The following is an 18,437-nucleotide window of genomic DNA, read 5'->3' on the forward strand; positions in this document are numbered from 1 at the left end:
TGATATAAATACTGGAGTCTGATAGTGATAAATACTGGAGTCTGATATAAATACTGGAGTCTGATAGTGATAAATACTGGAGTCTGATAGTGATAAATACTGGAGTCTGATAGTGATAAATACTGGAGTCTGACAGGGATAAATACTGGAGTCTGATAGTGATAAATACTGGAGTCTGATAGGGATAAATACTGGAGTCTGACAGGGATAAATAATGGAGTCTGACAGGGATAAATACTGGAGTCTGACAGTGATAAATAGAGATAAAATACAAACACTGCCCTATCTGAAGGACATTCCTCTTTGAAAAAACGAAGTTTTGCTTTCCCAATTCAAGGGGAATAACAAACCAAACCGTAGATCGAGTGTGCTTTACCCCCGAAATGTGAAACAGAGGAAACTTCCCACAGTTTCATCTAAAACACTTTAGGTGTTTTTAGGTCATATCTGAGTAATGACACAATAGAGAATTACGGGGTTTGTGGAAATAGGGACAGTTGTCAACATAATGACTCAGTTAAGGGCATTCCCTAGTCTGAATGGCAATGAAGTAAACACACCTCCTTTCAAGACAGCATACCAAGATAAGACAAGCTAACTACAGTGATGATAAAGTGAATTCCTACAGCTCTGACTGTGTAGTAGGGAGTGGCAGTCCATCAGCCTGTTTAGGAGGTTTCTTCTGGTGGGTGAGGGATCCGCAAAAAGAGACAAGGGGGGACTTGGGCCAAGAACCTCTTAAAAATGGGTCCTTTCGCCACAATCCAGTCAAGTTAGATACAGTAAATGACTCACTTCAAGGAAGAGAGAAAGGGAGAATGGGAATTGTCTTTTCAAAGTGTTTATATTTAAACAGGGTGTCGGGCTGCTTAGCTGGCTGGGCCAGTTTCTGCTTGGAGGTGGAAGAACAGGAAGGAAAGGCCCAGACTTCCTCCCTGGGGGACAGACTGTGTTCCAGGGACAGGACAAAATGTGTGGCCTGGCCCCTCCACCCAAAACCTCTGTTATGGCCGTATTGACAAGGAACCAAACATAAGCAAACGGAAGCAAACAGAATAAAACGGGGAGGGACCCACCTGAATTTGTCCAATAGACACTTATTTTTGTTGCAAAACAGTTTCCTTTGGGAGTAAATGGTCTCCAACGCAAAACCTTTTGCAACTGTTTGCTACAGTCTACGTCAAATGAGTATGGGTGAAAGTTACAACTGGACAACACCAGAGGAGTGTACTGAGGGCATGGTGGCATACTAACTAAGGAAATAGCCAGCATACTAACTAATGAAATAGGCGACATACTCACTAAGGAAAGAGGCAGCATACTAACTAATGAAATAGGCGACATACTCACTAATGAAATAGGCAGCATACTCACTAATGAAATAGGCAACATACTCACTAATGAAATAGGCGGCATACTCACTAATGAAATAAGTGGCATACTAACTAATGAAATAGGCGGCATACTCACTAAGGAAATAGGCGGCATACTAACTAATGAAATAGGCGGCATACTAACTAATGAAATAGGCGGCATACTAACTAATGAAATAGGCCACATACTAACTAATGAAATAGGCCACATACTAACTAATGAAATAGGCCACATACTAACTAATGAAATAGGCGGCATACTCACTAATGAAATAGGCCACATACTAACTAATGAAATAGGCCACATACTAACTAATGAAATAGGCCGCATACTCACTAATGAAACAGGCGGCATACTCACTAATGAAATAGGCCACATACTAACTAATGAAATAGGCGGCATACTAACTAATGAAATAGGCGACATACTCACTAATGAAATAGGCCACATACTCACTAATGAAATAGGCGGCATACTCACTAATAAAATAGGCCACATACTAACAAATGAAATAGGCCACATACTAACTAATGAAATAGGCCACATACTAACTAATGAAATAGGCCACATACTAACTAATAGATAATGTTGCACGCATTGCATCATGGCAGTACAAACTATTGCAATCTGTTGATTTTGAACTAGAACATCTGAGAAATGGTAAGCAACAATCAATAAAAACAATTAAATAAATTGACAAGAAAATAGATTTCAGTGGAAAAGAGATTACAAGAGATTACAACCATGTAAAACTGCCCCAGAACATTATACCTCCTCCACCAAACTTTACAGTTAGCACTAGGCATTGTCTTGGAGCTCTACGGACAATTCCTTCCACCTCATGGCTTGGGTTTTGCTCTGACGTGCACTGTCAACTGTGGGACCATATTTTCACAGGTGTGTGCCTTTCCAAATCATGTCCAATCAATTGAATTTACCACAGGTCGACTCCAATCAAGTTGTAGAAACATCTCAAGGATGATCAATGGAAACAAGATGCACCTGAGCTCAATTTCAAGTCTCATAGCAAAGGGTCTGAATACTTATGTAAATAAGGTATTTATGATTTTATTTGTAATAAATTTGCAGTCATTTGTAATATGTGGTAGGCTATGTATTGTATAATAGCACAATCATAATTTTAATTCCGTTTTTTTTTCTGGGCTTGGGCTCATATGCATATGCATGACATTTAATATGCATATGAATGTTTTGAATGAATCATCACCTTAGAAAGCGTTGTCCATTTTATTGTGTTAGGCTTTGAAACAACATCCACAGACACCCTCTTTTACACTGTTGAACTTCAACCTTCAAATTGATCATCACAGTGAGGTGCGTTTTAAAAGTATGACAGGCCTAATGTTTTGTTGATAAGTGTTTGATGTGATTTTTGATATCAATTGCATTGACAGAGAAGTTAAAGAGGGACAATAGAGCCCTGAGTACCAGGTCATTAGGACCTGATGGTCATTAGCAAGTTGGGTACTACCAAAGCATGTCCAGAGTGCATAACAGGAGATCACCGTGACTCAACAGTCACATGGATGTTTTACTGCTGTCATGACTCATGACTGCTGGTGTGGCGGTAATATGGTCACATCAACAGCCCTAGTTACAGCCTGAACTTAAAATGAATTATATCGAGATTTTTTGGTCACTGGCCTACACACAATGTCAAAGTGGAATAATGTTTTTAGAAATGTTTTACAAATTAATTAAAAATGAAAAGATGAAATGTCTTGAGTCAATAAAGTATTCAACCTCTTTGTTATGGCCTAAATAAGTTCAGGAGTAAACATGTGCTTAACAAGTCACATAATAAGTTGCTCTGTGTGCAATAATAGTGTTTAACATTATTTTTGGATGACTACCTCATCTCTGTACCCCACATACAATTATCTATAAAGGCCCTCAGTCAAGCAGTGAATTTCAAACACAGATTCAACCACAAAGACCAGGGAGGTTTTCCAATGACTCGCAAAGATGGGTACCTATTGGTAGATGGGTAAAAAAAACAAAAAAACAGACATTGAATATCCCTTTGAGCATGCGTAAAGTTATTAATTACAGCTTGGATGGTGTATCAATACACCTAGTCACTACAAAGATACAGGCGTCCTTCCTAACTCAGTTGCCGGAGAGGAAGGAAACCGCTGATGACTTTAAAACAGTTACAGAGTTTCAAATGAAATCAAATTGTATTAGTCACATGCGCCGAATACGACAGACCGTACAGTGAAATGCTTACTTACGAGCCCCTAACCAACAATGCAGTTTAAAAAAATGTGGATAAGAAATAAAAGTAACAAGTAATTAAAGAGCAGCGGTAAAATAACAATAGCGAGACTATATACAGGGGGTACCGGTACAGAGTCAATGTGCGGGGGCAGCGGTTAGATGATGTAATATGTACATGTAGGTAGAGTTATCAAAGTGACTATGCATAGATGATAACAACAGAGAGTAGCAGCGGTGTAATAGAAGGGGGGGGCAATGCAAAAAGTCTGGGTAGCCATTTGATTAGATGTTCAGGAGTCTTATCGCTTGGGGAAAGAAGCTGTTTAGAAGCCTCATGGACTTTTACTTACTTACAGTCAATGACTAGGGTGGCTGAAGTCCTCTGACACCGCCTGGTATAGAGGTCCTGGATGGCAGGAAGCTTGGCCCCAGTGATGTACTGGGCCGTTCGCACTACCCTTTGTAGTGCCTTGCGGTCGGAGGCTGAGCAGTTGCCATACCAGTCAGGATGCTCTCGATGGTGCAGCTGTAGAACCTTTTGAGGATCTGAGGACCCCTGCCAAATCGTTTCAGTCTCCTGAGGGGGAATAGATTTTGTCGTGCCCTCTTCACGACTGTATTGGTGCGCTTGGACCATGTTAGTTTGTTGGTGATGTGGACACCAAGGAACTTGAAGCTCTCAATCTGCTCCACTGCAGCCCCGTCCTGCAGTCCACAATCATCTCCTTTGTCTTGATCACGTTGAGGGAGAGGTTGTTGTCCTGGCACCACACAGCCAGGTCTCTGACCTCCTCCCTATAGGCTTTCTCGTCGCTGTCGGTGATCAGGCCTACCACTGTTGTGTCATCGGCAAACTTAATGATGGTGTTGGAGTCATGCCTGACCGCACAGTCATGAGTGAACAGGGAGTACAGGACGGGACTGCGCACGCACCCCTGACGGGCCCCCGTGTTGAGGATCAGCGCGGCGGATGTGTTGTTATCTACCTTTACCACCTGGGTGCGGCCCGTCAGGAAGTCCAGGATCCAGTTGCAGAGGGGGGTGTTTAGTCCCAGGGTCCTAAGCGTATTGATGAGCTTTGAGGACACTATGGTGTTAAACGCTGAGCTGTAGTCAATGAACAGCATTCTCACATAGGTGTTCCTTTTGTCCAGGTGGGAAAGGGCAGTGTGGAGTACAATACAAATTGCATCATCTGTGGATCTGTTGGGGCGGTATACATATTGGAGTGGGTCTAGGGTTTTTGGGATGATGGTGTTGATGTGAGCCATGACTAGCATTTCAAAGCACTTCATGGCTACAGACGTGAGTGCTATGGGTCGGTAGTCATTTAGGCAGGTTACCTTAGTGTTCTTGGGCACAGGCACTATGGTGGTCTGCTTAAAACATGTTGGTATTACAGACTCGGACAGGGAGAGGTTGAAAATGTCAGTGAAGACACTTGCCAGTTGGTCAGCGCATGCTCGCAGTACACATCCTGGTAATCCGTCTGGCCCTGCGGCCTTGTGAATGTTGACCTGCTTAAAGGTCTTACTCACATCGGCTGCGGAGAGCGTCATCACACAGTCTTCCGGAACAGCTGGTGCTTTCATGCACGTTTCAGTGTTATTTGCCTCGAAGCGAGCATAGAAGTAGTTTAGCTCGTCTGGTAGGCTCGTGTCACTGGGCAGTTCTCGGCTGTGCTTCCCTTTGTAGTCTGTAATGGTTTGCAAGCCCTGCCACATCCGACGAGCATCAGAGCCGGTGTAGTAGGTTTGATCTTAGTCCTGTATTGACGCTTTGCCTGTTTGATGGGTCGTTGGAGGGCATAGGATTTCTTATAAGGTTCCTGGTTAAAGTCCCGCTCCTTGAAAGCGGCAGCTCTAGCCTTTAGTGCAAATGTTGCCTGTAATCCATGGCTTCTGGTTGGCTTATGTACGTACGGTCACTGTGGGGACGACGTCATCGATGCACTTATTGATGAAGCCAATGACTGATGTGGTGAACTCCTCAATGCCATCGGAGGAATCATGGAACATATTCCAGTCTGTGCTAGCAAAACAGTCCTGTAGCTTAGCATCTGCTTCATCTGACCACTTTTTTATTGATCTAGTTACTGGTGCTTCCTGCTTTAATTTTTGCATGTAAGCAGGAATCAGGATAGAATTCTGGTCAGATTTGCCAAATGGAGGGTGAGGGAGAGCTTTGTATGCGTCTCTGTGTGTGGAGTAAAAGTGGTCCAGAGTTTTTTTTTCCTCTTGTTGCACATTTAACATGCTGATAGAAATTTGGTAAAACTGATTCAAGTTTCCCTGCATTAAAGTCCCCGGCTACTAGGAGCGCCACCTCTGGGTGAGCTTTTTCCTGTTTGCTTATGGCGGAATACAGCTCATTCAATGCTGTCTTAGTGCCAGCCTCTGACTGTGGTGGTATGTAAAAGAGCTACGAAAAATACAGATTAAAACCCTCTAGGTAGAAAGTGTGGTCTACAGCTTATCATGAGATACTCTACCTCAGGTGAGCAATAACTCGAGACTTCCTTAGATATCGTACACCAGCTGTTATTTACAAAATAGATAGTCCGCTGCCCCTTGTCTAACCAGACTCCACTGTTCTATCCTGCTGGTACAGCGTATAACCTGCCAGCTGTATGTTGATAGTGTCGTCGTTCAGCCACGACTCCGTGAAGCATAAGATGTTACAGTTTTGAATGTCCCGTTGGTAGTTTAATGGCTTTGGTAGGAGAAAACTGTGGATGGATCAACAACATTGTAGATACTCCACAATACTAACCTTATTGACAACGTGAAAAGAAGGAAGCCTGTACAGAATACAAATATTTCAAAAAATGCATCTTGTTTGCAACAAAGCAGTAAAGTAATACTGCTAAAAAATGTGGCAAGGAATTTACTTATTGTCCTGAATACAAAGTGTTATGTTTGAGGCAAACACATTACTGAGTACCACGCTCCACATTTTCAACCATAGTTGTGGCTGCATCATGTTATGGTATGTTGTAATCGTTAAGGACTGGGGAGTTTTTCAGGATAAAAAAGAAACAGAATGGAGCTAAGCACAGGAAAAATCCTAGAGGAAAACCTGGTTCAGTCTGCTTTCCATCAGGCACTGGGAGATGAATTCACCTTTCAGCAGGACAATAACCTAAAACACCAGGCCACTGAAGTTGCTTACCAAGACGACATTGAATGTGGCCGAATTACAGTTTTGACTTAAAATTAGGCTTAGAAATCTATGGCAAGACTTGAAAATGGCTGGGATATGAATTCACCTTTCAGCAGGGTAATAACCTAAAACACAAGGCCAAATCTATACTGGAGTTCATTACCAAGAACACAGTGAATGTTCCTGAGTGGCCGAGTTACAATTTGGACTTACATCTACTTGGAAATCTATGGCAAGACCTGAAAATGGTTGTCTAGCAATGATCAACAACCAACTTGACAGAGATTGAAGAATTTTTAAAATAATAAATGGGCAAATGTTGCACATTCCAGGTATGCAAAGCTCTTAGAGACTTACCCAGAAAGACTTAACAGCTGTAATCACTGCCAAAGGTGCTTCTACAAAACATTGACTCAGGGGTGTGAATAATTATGTAAATGAAATATTTCTGAATTTCATTTTCAATACATTTGCTAACATTTCAGATTTCCATTATTGTGTGTAGATGGGTGAGAATGTTTGTTTAATTTAATCCATTTTGAATCAAGGCTGCAACAGTCATTAGCTCCCGTTCAAAGTCATTACCCACTGGGCAAAAACTGGTTGAATCAACGTTGTTTCCGCATCATTTCAGCAGGAAAATGTGATGATGTTGAATCAACGTGGAAAACTGATTCGATTTGAAAAAAAAGTTATCAACGTTCGAGAATGTAGTCTTTTTTTTTCTCCACCCAAATGTTTACCTAAATCCAATGACATGGTGACATTTCGTGTAGATATTCGTGTTTGAATTCAGCTTAGTTGACAACTCAACCAAATGTACATCAAAACTAGTCGTTGACGTCTGTGCCCAGCGGGTAGCCACCCGTTCTACTTCAGGACATCAGTGTGGCTGCAGCGTCTGTTCAACGTCGATAACATGGCGTCACCGAGTGACGGCGGTGATACCCATACTACTTTGCGGCACCATCTAGCGATTCTCTCTCTCTCTCCCTCTTTCTCGCTTATCCATGTAGGCTGAATATATTATTCTGATATATGTTTGTCATATTTCTGCCGTTGGGAAGAGAATAGGATGTTATGCAGAACAATCCTAAAGTAGGCTATGTATGTTTGTGCACATGGAAGTCAGTGATTTATGTTTACTATAGGTTAATGAGAAAATGAGCCGATTTCCTGTGATTCAAAAAAAAATTGCCGTGGAGATGAGAAAAGTATGCAGTTTTAAAGCAAATTTCCTGCAATTCTATGCATTTTGCCATGCTAATGCTGTGTTGTTTTGCTCAAACAATAAAATCTATACTGCTAAATTCATAGGTTTAAAATAAAAAAACGCAACTGACTAAGGTTACTGTTGCAACCTCGAAAAACATTTAACCCGGGAAGCCCAATTCCCCACTCAACCGCTGGCGAAATCCCCTCACAATGATCTCAAACTGTGTTTCTAATACACAATGAAATTAAACACAGGCTACCCCTTGCTAATGAAAATATAACCATACTTTATCAATCATATAATCAATGACGCTATTTAGGCCTATATAGCATTTGGGAAGTCATCAACAACTATGGCTTAACTTAAATCCAGGATTTAACTACAAACAGACAATACATTTAGGCTTAGGGTTTCAAGCTTTAGTTGATTTCAAATGGAATCTACAAGTCATTTTTTTTTTAAATCAGTTGGATTCACGTCTCCATCTCAACCAAAAATCTAAGGTAAATACGACTAAATCAAATGAATATTGTTTTTGAACAGAATGCTGAACCAAGAGGAAGCGAGAAGCAGCTCCACACCACAGTAAAGTGATTCTAGCCACTGTCCTGTTGTTCTAAACCCCTCGTCTCCTTCAGTGCTTGAAGGATTTCTCCTGGAAATGTTGACTAGGTCACTGCAATATGAAGACCAATTAACCAGACTTAACCAGATACTGTAAGTCTATCAATATTGGTTGCATAGAGTGTTGAAAAGAAGGGACTGCGGTTAAAACCAAAGGTGACTCTCTTCCTCACAGACTCAACCAGTTCAGAGAGTCATGTCCTCATGTGGTATTTATTAGTATTTATTCCTTGTGTCACTATTTATACTGTAGGAAAAGGACCCGTCAGTCAGCATCTCACTGTTAGTCAACACCTGTTGTTTACCACGTGACTTACAGCCTGTCAGCATCTCACTGTTAGTCAACACCTGTTGTTTACCATGTGACTTACAGCCCATCAGCATCTCACTGTTAGTCAACACCTGTTGTTTACCATGTGACTTACAGCCTGTCAGTCAGCATCTCACTGTTTGTCAACACCTGTTGTTTACCACGTGACTTACAGCCCATCAGCATCTCACTGTTAGTCAACACCTGTTGTTTACCACGTGACTTACAGCCTGTCAGCATCTCACTGTTAGTCAACACCTGTTGTTTACCATGTGACTTACAGCCCATCAGCATCTCACTGTTAGTCAACACCTGTTGTTTACCATGTGACTTACAGCCCAGCCTGTCAGCATCTCACTGTTAGTCAACACCTGTTGTTTACCACGTGACTTACAGCCCATCAGTCAGCATCTCACTGTTAGTCAACACCTGTTGTTTACCACGTGACTTACAGCCCATCAGCATCTCACTGTTAGTCAACACCTGTTGTTTACCACGTGACTTACAGCCCATCAGCATCTCACTGTTAGTCAACACCTGTTGTTTACCACGTGACTTACAGCCCATCAGCATCTCACTGTTAGTCAACACCTGTTGTTTACCACGTGACTTACAGCCCATCAGCATCTCACTGTTAGTCAACACCTGTTGTTTACCACGTGACTTACAGCCCATCAGCATCTCACTGTTAGTCAACACCTGTTGTTTACCATGTGACTTACAGCCCATCAGCATCTCACTGTTAGTCAACACCTGTTGTTTACCACGTGACTTACAGCCCATCAGTCAGCATCTCACTGTTAGTCAACACCTGTTGTTTACCACGTGACTTACAGCCCATCAGCATCTCACTGTTAGTCAACACCTGTTGTTTACCACGTGACTTTAAAATGTTGCTTATTAACCATGACTATTTCCAGACAGATGAGCAACAGGAAGTCTTTATTGTTGTTAAACGTATAAATAAAGTCCTTATACCGTAGATATGTGCAACCTGTGCTGTTTTCCTTACTTTCTATGCACACCGCTTGTTTCTAAAGTCCTTTATTCCCATCAACTGGTATTATTACAACGCCTAGTGTGGACTAAACCAAAACTACAGTCAACTCAGGGGGGAATGGCAGGTGGTGGAAGGGATGAATGGGCTTGGCTGGTCAGGCTAGGAGCCACTGGGCTTTCCATACTGAGAGAAGAAAAACAGGGCACTCTGAGAGCTGAGACTGAGAGGGAGCAAGAGAAAGAGGACTCCGTAATCCTTAAGAGACAGAGCTGTGTGAAAACGACACCTTCAGGCCAGACTGGCTCTTTTCCAGGGAAAATTCACTTCTGCTGGGATTCACTTTCAGCAATCGGTACACCGAGGTCACGTGACCAGGACAACAAAAAAGAAAAGAGGCCAACTAATCTGTGTCGAGTCGCTGAATGAATTTTAATCATACTGTCATTAAGTGCATTGGCTTACATATGTGTACAATGCTCTCCTCCCAACACATTGGCCTACATTTGGTCTCAATTCAGTTTTGGAATATCTGATCTTATATTTTTCATTTTCTTAAATTATTAATTTAGTTTTTGCTTGCTTATATCTTGTATATAATTTGGCCTATGTTTAGTCACTTTGACCAGCAAATGAGAATGTATTATCAGTCAACTTACCTGGTTAAATAAAGAAAATAACAGCAAAATAAATACAACTTGCCACACCCAAGAATAACTGTAGGGGAAAGTGAGACATGGTGGGAAAAGATGTCCTGAACATGGGACATGATGCGGTGGACTACTGCTTCCCTCTCCTCAACCTCTAAACCTGCGTCTGTCTACCCTGCCAACAGGCCAGGTGGCCCAGAGTATACGGCCCGGCAGCCTTGTCCAAAACCACTGCCCTAGCTGTCACAGAGACACAGTGTATACGGCCCGGCGGCCTCGTCCAAAACCACTGCCCTGGCTGTCACAGAGACACAGAGTATACGGCCCGGCGGCCTCGTCCAAAACCACTGCCCTGGCTGTCACAGAGACACAGAGTATACGGCCTGGTGGCCTCGTCCAAAACCACTGCCCTGGCTGTCACAGAGACACAGCGTATACGGCCTGGTGGCCTCGTCCAAAACCACTGCCCTGGCTGTCACAGAGACACAGAGTATACGGCCCGGCGGCCTCGTCCAAAACCACTGCCCTGGCTGTCACAGAGACACAGCGTATACGGCCCGGCGGCCTCGTCCAAAACCACTGCCCTGGCTGTCACAGAGACACAGCGTATACGGCACGGGAGCCTCGTCCAAAACCAATGCCCTGGCTGTCACAGAGACACAGACTATACGGCCCGGCAGCCTCGTCCAAAACCACTTCCCTGGCTGTCACAGAGACACAGCGTATACGGCCTGGTGGCCTCGTCCAAAACCACTGCCCTGGCTGTCACAGAGACACAGAGTATACGGCCCGGCGGCCTCGTCCAAAACCACTGCCCTGGCTGTCACAGAGACCTCAGTCGCATCTTTGAAAATATATGATGGTCCAGGGCCAAAAATGGAAATCAGTTTATAGCGCATCTGCCACCATCATGTTGATGCCCACTGGGTGAAGAAGAGCTCCCCATATACAGAAATCGTGTTTTAAAAATATATATATATGTTATAAAAGGAGCACAGAAACATCAGAATTGATTTACCATTTGTTCAAATTAGGATGCCATTGTTGTGAATGATTCTCCCTTTTCCTGATGTAAAGGAAAGATTTACTATAGTGATATAGAACATAAACAGAGCTGCAGCAGTGTTCCTACTCTGTCATGGACACACACCTAACTCTCACTGTCAGTCAGAAAGTGGGACAATGGCTGTCCTCGATTAGACTGCACAGACTGGTTTCAACCATCTGCTACTGAACAGTGGGCTGCATAAGTGGGCTACAGGCAACATGTTAACAATACTTAAAGCCTCCAGGAGAACAGAAAGAGGAAAAAATAAAACAGCCAGGAAGATGAACAGTCAAGCTGAGGCATGTTGCTATCATCTGTTGACAACAGAGAGAGAGAGAGAGAGAGAGAGAGAGAGAGAGAGACAGAGAGAGAGACAGAGAGGCAGAGAGAGAGAGAGAGAGAGAGAGAGAGAGAGAGAGAGAGAGAGAGAGAGACAGAGAGGCAGAGAGAGAGAGAGAGAGAGAGAGAGAGAGAGAGAGAGACAGAGACAGAGACAGAGACAGAGAGAGAGAGAGAGAGAGAGAGAGACAGAGAAGAGAGACAGAGAAGAGAGACAGAGAGAGAGAGAGACAGAGAGAGAGACAGAGAGAGAGAGACAGAGAGATAGAGAGATCAAGCTGAACTTGTCACATAACTGCCAAAATGCTTTAGTTTACATTAACAATTTAAACTCTGGACAATTCCACGGTAACAGAATGACTTTGAGACTTCCAAGTTTTCACTTTAAAAGTATGCCAAAAAAAACCAACATTGATTGCAAAGTTAAACAAACCACACAACTCTATACACAAGGAGTACTTTTAACAAGTTCCACTGGACATTTGATAAAAACACATTGAGTAGAAGAACAGATGTAATGTTTGGTAACAGAACGACAGTAAAATCTCCCTCTGTTTTTTTGTGGACACGTTTTCCAATAAACTGTTAAATATCTACTTCGAACTAAGATTCAAAGATGGGGAGTCAGCTATGATATGACATCTTGAGTTTGAAAAAATGTCTTTTGGTTATTGAACTACAGTAAGTGAAGTGGATTAACACGCGGTAACAGAATTATGGTAACAGAATGACATAGTTTCTCAGATCTGTACTATACAGAAACGCATAATTACGAAAGTCATGTTCTTAATTGTGATGAATCCTAAATAGGAACACAAAGGTAGAACAATTGAATATCCTCCTTTGCATTTTTGAGTATTATTCTACACACTGGCTATTATTCTAATGAGCTCCGCCCCCAAACAAGACCAAATTTGATTGGTCAGGATCGGACCACATCTGTACCAATCATAGATGTCTAAGTTTCACAAGTTTGGACATCACAGTAGAGCACTGTACAGTTCATTACAGTATAGTTCAGTACAGTACAATAGAGTATACTGTACTATACTCTAGTGTGCTATACTGTACTGTCTTGTACTGACCTATACTCTACTTTACTGTACAGTACTGTATTGCACTGACGTATACTCTACAGTGCAGTTCTGTATTGTACTGACCTATACTCTACTTTACTGCACCGTACTGACCTATACTCTAACCTACTTTACTGTACTAACTTATACTCTACTTTACAGTACTCTATGGTAATGAACTATACTCTACTTTACTGTAAAGTACTGTATTGTACTGACCTATACTCTACTTTTCTTTACTGAAAAATACTGTATTGTACAGACCTATACTCTATGTTACAGTACTGTATTGTACTGACCTATACTCTACTTTACTTTACAGTACTGTATTGTACAGACCTATACTCTATGTTACAGTACTGTATTGTACTGACCTATACTCTACTTTACTTTACAGTACTGTATTGTACAGACCTATACTCTATGTTACAGTACTGTATTGTACAGACCTATACTCTACTTTACTGTAAAACACTGTATTGTACTGACCTATACTCTACTTTTCTTTACTGTATTGTATTGACCTATACTATACTTTACTTTACTGTACAGTACTGCATTGTATTGACCTATAATCTACTCTACAGTAATGTATTGTACTGATCTATACTCTACTCTACAGTACAGTGCTGTATTGTACTGACATATACTCTACTCTACTTTACAGTAAAGTACTGTATTGTACTGACCTATACTCTACTCTACTTTACTGTAAAGTACTGTATTGTACTGACCTACACTCTACTGTACTGTACAGTACTGTATTGTGCTGACTTATACTCCACTCTACAGTACTGTATTGTAGTGACCTATACTCTACTATACTTTACAGTAAAGTACTGTATTGTACTGACCCATACTCCACTCTACTTTACAGTACTGTAATGTGCTGACCTATACTGTACTTTACTGTAAAGTACTGTATTGTACTAAAATATACTCTACAGTACTGTATTTTACTGATCTATACTCTACTGTACAGTACTGTATTGTACTGATCTATACTAGAGGTCGACCGATTAATCGGAATGGCCGATTAATTAGTGCCGATTTCAAGTTTTCATAACGATCAGTAATCGGTATTTTTGGACACCGATTTGCAGATTTCTTTTTTTACACCTTTATTTAACCTTTATTTAACTAGGCAGGTCAGTTAAGAACACATTCTTATTTTCAATGACGGCCTAGGAACAGTGGGTTAACTGCCTTGTTCAGGGGCAGAACGACAGATTTTTACCTTGTCAGCTCGGGGATTCAATCTTGCAACCTTACGGTTAACTAGTCCAACGCTCTAACCACCTGCTTTACATTCCACTCCACGAGGAGCCTGCCTGTTACGCGAATGCAGTAAGAAGCCAAGGTAAGTTGCTAGCTAGCATTAAACTTATCTTATAAAAAACAATCAATCAATCATAATCACTAGTTAACTACACATGGTTGATGATATTACTAGTTTATCTAGCCTGTCCTGCGTTGCATATAATCAATGCGGTGCGCATTCGCGAAAAAGGACTGTCATTGCTCCAACGTGTACCTAACCATAAACATCAATGTCTTTCTTAAAATCAATACACAAGTATATATTTTTAAACCTGCATATTTAGCTAAAAGAAATCCAGGTTAGCAGGCAATATTAACCAGGTGAAATTGTGTCACTTCTCTAGCGTTCATTGCACGCAGAGTCAGGGTATATGCAACAGTTTGGGCCGCCTGGCTCGTTGTGAACTAATTTGCCAGAATTGTACATAATTATGACTTAACATTGAAGGTTGTGCAATGTAACAGCAATATTTAGACTTAGGGATGCCACCCGTCAGATAAAATACGGAACGGTTCCGTATTTCACTGAAAGAAAAAACGTTTTGTTTTCGAGATGATAGTTTCCGGATTCGACCATATTAATGACCTAAGGCTCGTATTTCTGTGTGTTTATTATATTAGAATTAAGTCTATGATTTGATAGAGCAGTCTGACTGAGCGATGGTAGGCAGCAGCAGGCTCGTAAGCATTCATTCAAACAGCACTTTCGTGCGTTTTGCCAGCAGCTCTTCGCAATGCTTCAAGCATTGCGCTGTTTATGACTTCAAGCCTATCAACTCCCGAGATTAGGCTGGTGTAAACGATGTGAAATGGCTAGCTAGTTAGCGGGGTGTGCGCTAATAGCGTTTCAAACGTCACTTGCTCTGAGACTTGGAGTAGTTGTTCCCCTTTCTCTACATGGGTAACGCTGCTTCGAGGGTGGCTGTTGTCGATGTGTTCCTGGTTCGAGCCCAGGTAGGGGCGAGGAGAGGGAAGGAAGCTATACTGTTACACTGGCAATACTAAAGTGCCTATAAGAACATCCAATAGTCAAAGGTATATGAAATACAAATGGTATAGAGAGAAATAGTCCTATAATTCCTATAATAACTACAACCTAAATCTTCTTACCTGGGAATATTGAAGACTCATGTTAAAAGGAACCACCAGCTTTCATATGTTCTCATGTTCTGAGCAAGGAACTTAAACATTAGCTTTTTTACATGGCACATATTGCACTTTTACTTTCTTCTCCAACACTTTGTTTTTGCATTATTTAAACCAAATTGAACATGTTTCATTATTTATTTGAGGCTAAATTGATTTTATTGATGTATTATATTAAGTTAAAATAAGTGTTCATTCAGTATTGTTGTAATTGTCATTGTTACAAATAAATACATTTCTAAAAAAATCGGCGGATTAATCGGCATCGGCTTTTTTTGGTCCTCCAATAATCGGTATCGGCGTTGAAAAATCATAATCGGTTGACCTCTAATATATACTCTACTTTACTGTACAGTACTGTATTGTACTGATCTATAATGACTTTACTGTATTGTACTAGCCTATACTCTACTCTACTGTACAGTACTGACCCATAATCTACTCTACTTTACTGTATTGTACAGTCCTATAATCTACTGTACTTTACTGTATTGTACTGATCTATAATCTACTCTACTTTACTGTATTGTACTGATCTATAATCTACTCTACTTTACTGCACTGTACTGATCTATAATCTACTCTACTTTACTGTATTGTACAGTCCTATAATCTACTGTACTTTACTGTATTTTACTGACCTATAATCTACTGTACTTTACTGTATTGTACAGTCCTATAATCTACTGTACTTTACTGTACTGACCTATAATCTACTGTACTTTACTGTATTGTACTGATCTATAATCTACTCTACTGTACTGTACAGTACTGACCTATAATCTACTCTACTCTACTGTACTGTACTGATCTATAATCTACTCTACTTTACTGTATTGTACTGATCTATAATCTACTGTATTGTACTGATCTATAATCTACTCTACTCTACTGTACTGTACTGATCTATAATCTACTCTACTCTACTGTATTGTACTGACCTATAATCTACTCTACTGTACTGCACTGCTCTCTACCTCCTCAATATTTTGGCATTCAGGTCCAAACAAGTCACTTTCTGACCACTTCTTTCATGGCAAACATGTACGGAAAGTTTTGTTTAAATCAAAAGGGATGCTGTCAAAATGTTATTGAATTGGAGTTGGAAACACCCTTTATAACTGATTTAATGTTGTATTATTTTATGGACTCTTTAATGTTCCGTCACAGAAAACATTTCATCTGGATTCTCAGCAGCAAACTATAGCCTCTTCACACTCATTGGTGATCGTCTAGGACCAAGACAGCTCATCAAATGTCTTCTTACGCAACAACTTATTCACATTAACTAAATGTTATAACAGAGCCACTGAGTGGAATCCATTTTATCATCTACATCTAGACAATACGTGTGATGTATATTCACAGAATAGGACAAAAATAACGAGTTTCCAAACACACATTCCCTGAGATTGAACGAGGTCTTGCCTACAGTTTTGATTTTTTTTGTAGGGGCAGACTCCAAATCAGAATATCAATCTACTAAATTCATTTAAAAATCAGCTCTGACATTCTGTTAAGGGCCAATAAAAACCCAGTTTGCAAAGCTATGGTCCATAGCCACACCTCTATCAATAACTTCAGCTGCTAGCCCACAATTAAAGTCATTCTAATGCAGCAGCCCCTTGGGGCTAGTCAAAGCAAACTTGGCAGGATGAGGTAACACACATAAAAATAACCCTGTAAAATAATTACATTTCAGTTGTCCTTGCATCTATGAACTCAGTTCAGGAATTTGTGAAACCATGACCAAATTCCACACTCACCATCTGTGAAACTTAGTTAAAGGATAAAACAATCATAAAGGGAAAATTGCAGAAGCATTCGCTGAAAAACAAGCTCTGAACGTCTGATATTCGCCATAGTATTTTTTTTTTTACAAATACTTCTCCTAAGCAGTTTGTGTGAATGAATCTGTGGGCCAATTACGTCAAACAGTAATAAGCTCCTTATAAATGCCTTGAAATGTATACGTTTGCAATTGCTTACAATATCATAGTCCTCCTACCTATTGCAAAATATATCACAGCAAATCCTAATGAACTAGGTGTAATTAAATAAATAAAAGGAAATACAATGTCTTAGCTCTCTCAGTGTCTGTGAGAGACAGTAACTAAACAAGGCCAGTGTTATCGAGAGTACAACTGCTACTCTACTTTGTAACAATCAGATTAAATGTGTCTAGTACATCACGTTTCACTGACATTGTTTTCAACAGCGTCATACTTTTAGTTTTTATTAAAAGAAAGATAAAGAGCAGAAGTTAGTACTAGACACACCCTCTGTGTAAACGAACTAAATGTGACCAAGGGACCAGTACAACAATGCAATGGATGGGCAAGACCGTGTCCAACGTGTCCGGTGCGGTGAAACTACACACCGAAATGGACAAAGAGTCCCAGTGGATGTGGAATCTCTACGATCTAGTACTGTGGTCATTCATTGTGATCATTTCAATGTCTTTATCTACATTTCCTCTTCCCAGTATCACACCAGTTCAACGATAATAATTCAGAGATAACAATGTTGAGTAAAAAAAATTATCACTCGTTTTTTTTTGCTTACCTGAACATAATTGTTTTCACAGTAGTCTGCTACCCGTGTGAGATTCTGGTAACTCTCTACAAGAGCTCTTTTACCGGCTGGGATTTCCTCCTCTAACAACATTTGCAGCTCTGCCATCTTACATCTCCCCGCATAGCGACTTCGCTTTCGCTTTGACTGAGGTTTGAAACAACCAGCTCTGCCACGGGAAAAAAGAAGAAAGTCCTTCGCCTGGTATTGTGGGATTCATGGGGTGTATTCATTAGTCTGATTCAGTTGCAAAACGTTTCGTCTGTTGCTAAACTTTTGAGATAACAATGTTTCTGTTGCAAAACTTTTGCAACAGAAACAGTTTACCGTTTACTCTCTCGGAACCAAATGGAAGCAAGC

General features: G+C 40.8%; 1 protein-coding gene across 6 annotated transcripts in view; it reads right to left on the reverse strand.

The window, feature by feature from the left end:
• The window catches only part of LOC115149194 (abl interactor 1), a 120,175-nt gene extending 101,749 nt beyond the window's left edge, over positions 1-18,426 (reverse strand). For 2 of the 6 annotated variants that reach the window (XM_029691844.1, XM_029691835.1), the window contains exon 1: positions 18,069-18,420. In XM_029691844.1, coding sequence (XP_029547704.1) covers positions 18,069-18,185 — 117 coding nt within the window. In that variant the 5' untranslated portion in view covers positions 18,186-18,420. Of the gene's footprint in view, positions 1-18,068 lie in introns of all 6 variants that reach the window. The other 4 variants (XM_029691828.1, XM_029691854.1, XM_029691863.1 and 1 more) reach the window with 4 other exon arrangements.
• Positions 18,427-18,437: the final 11 nt, after the last annotated feature.

Source organism: Salmo trutta, chromosome 2 (assembly GCF_901001165.1).
Source record: "Salmo trutta chromosome 2, fSalTru1.1, whole genome shotgun sequence".
Lineage (NCBI taxonomy): Eukaryota > Metazoa > Chordata > Actinopteri > Salmoniformes > Salmonidae > Salmo > Salmo trutta.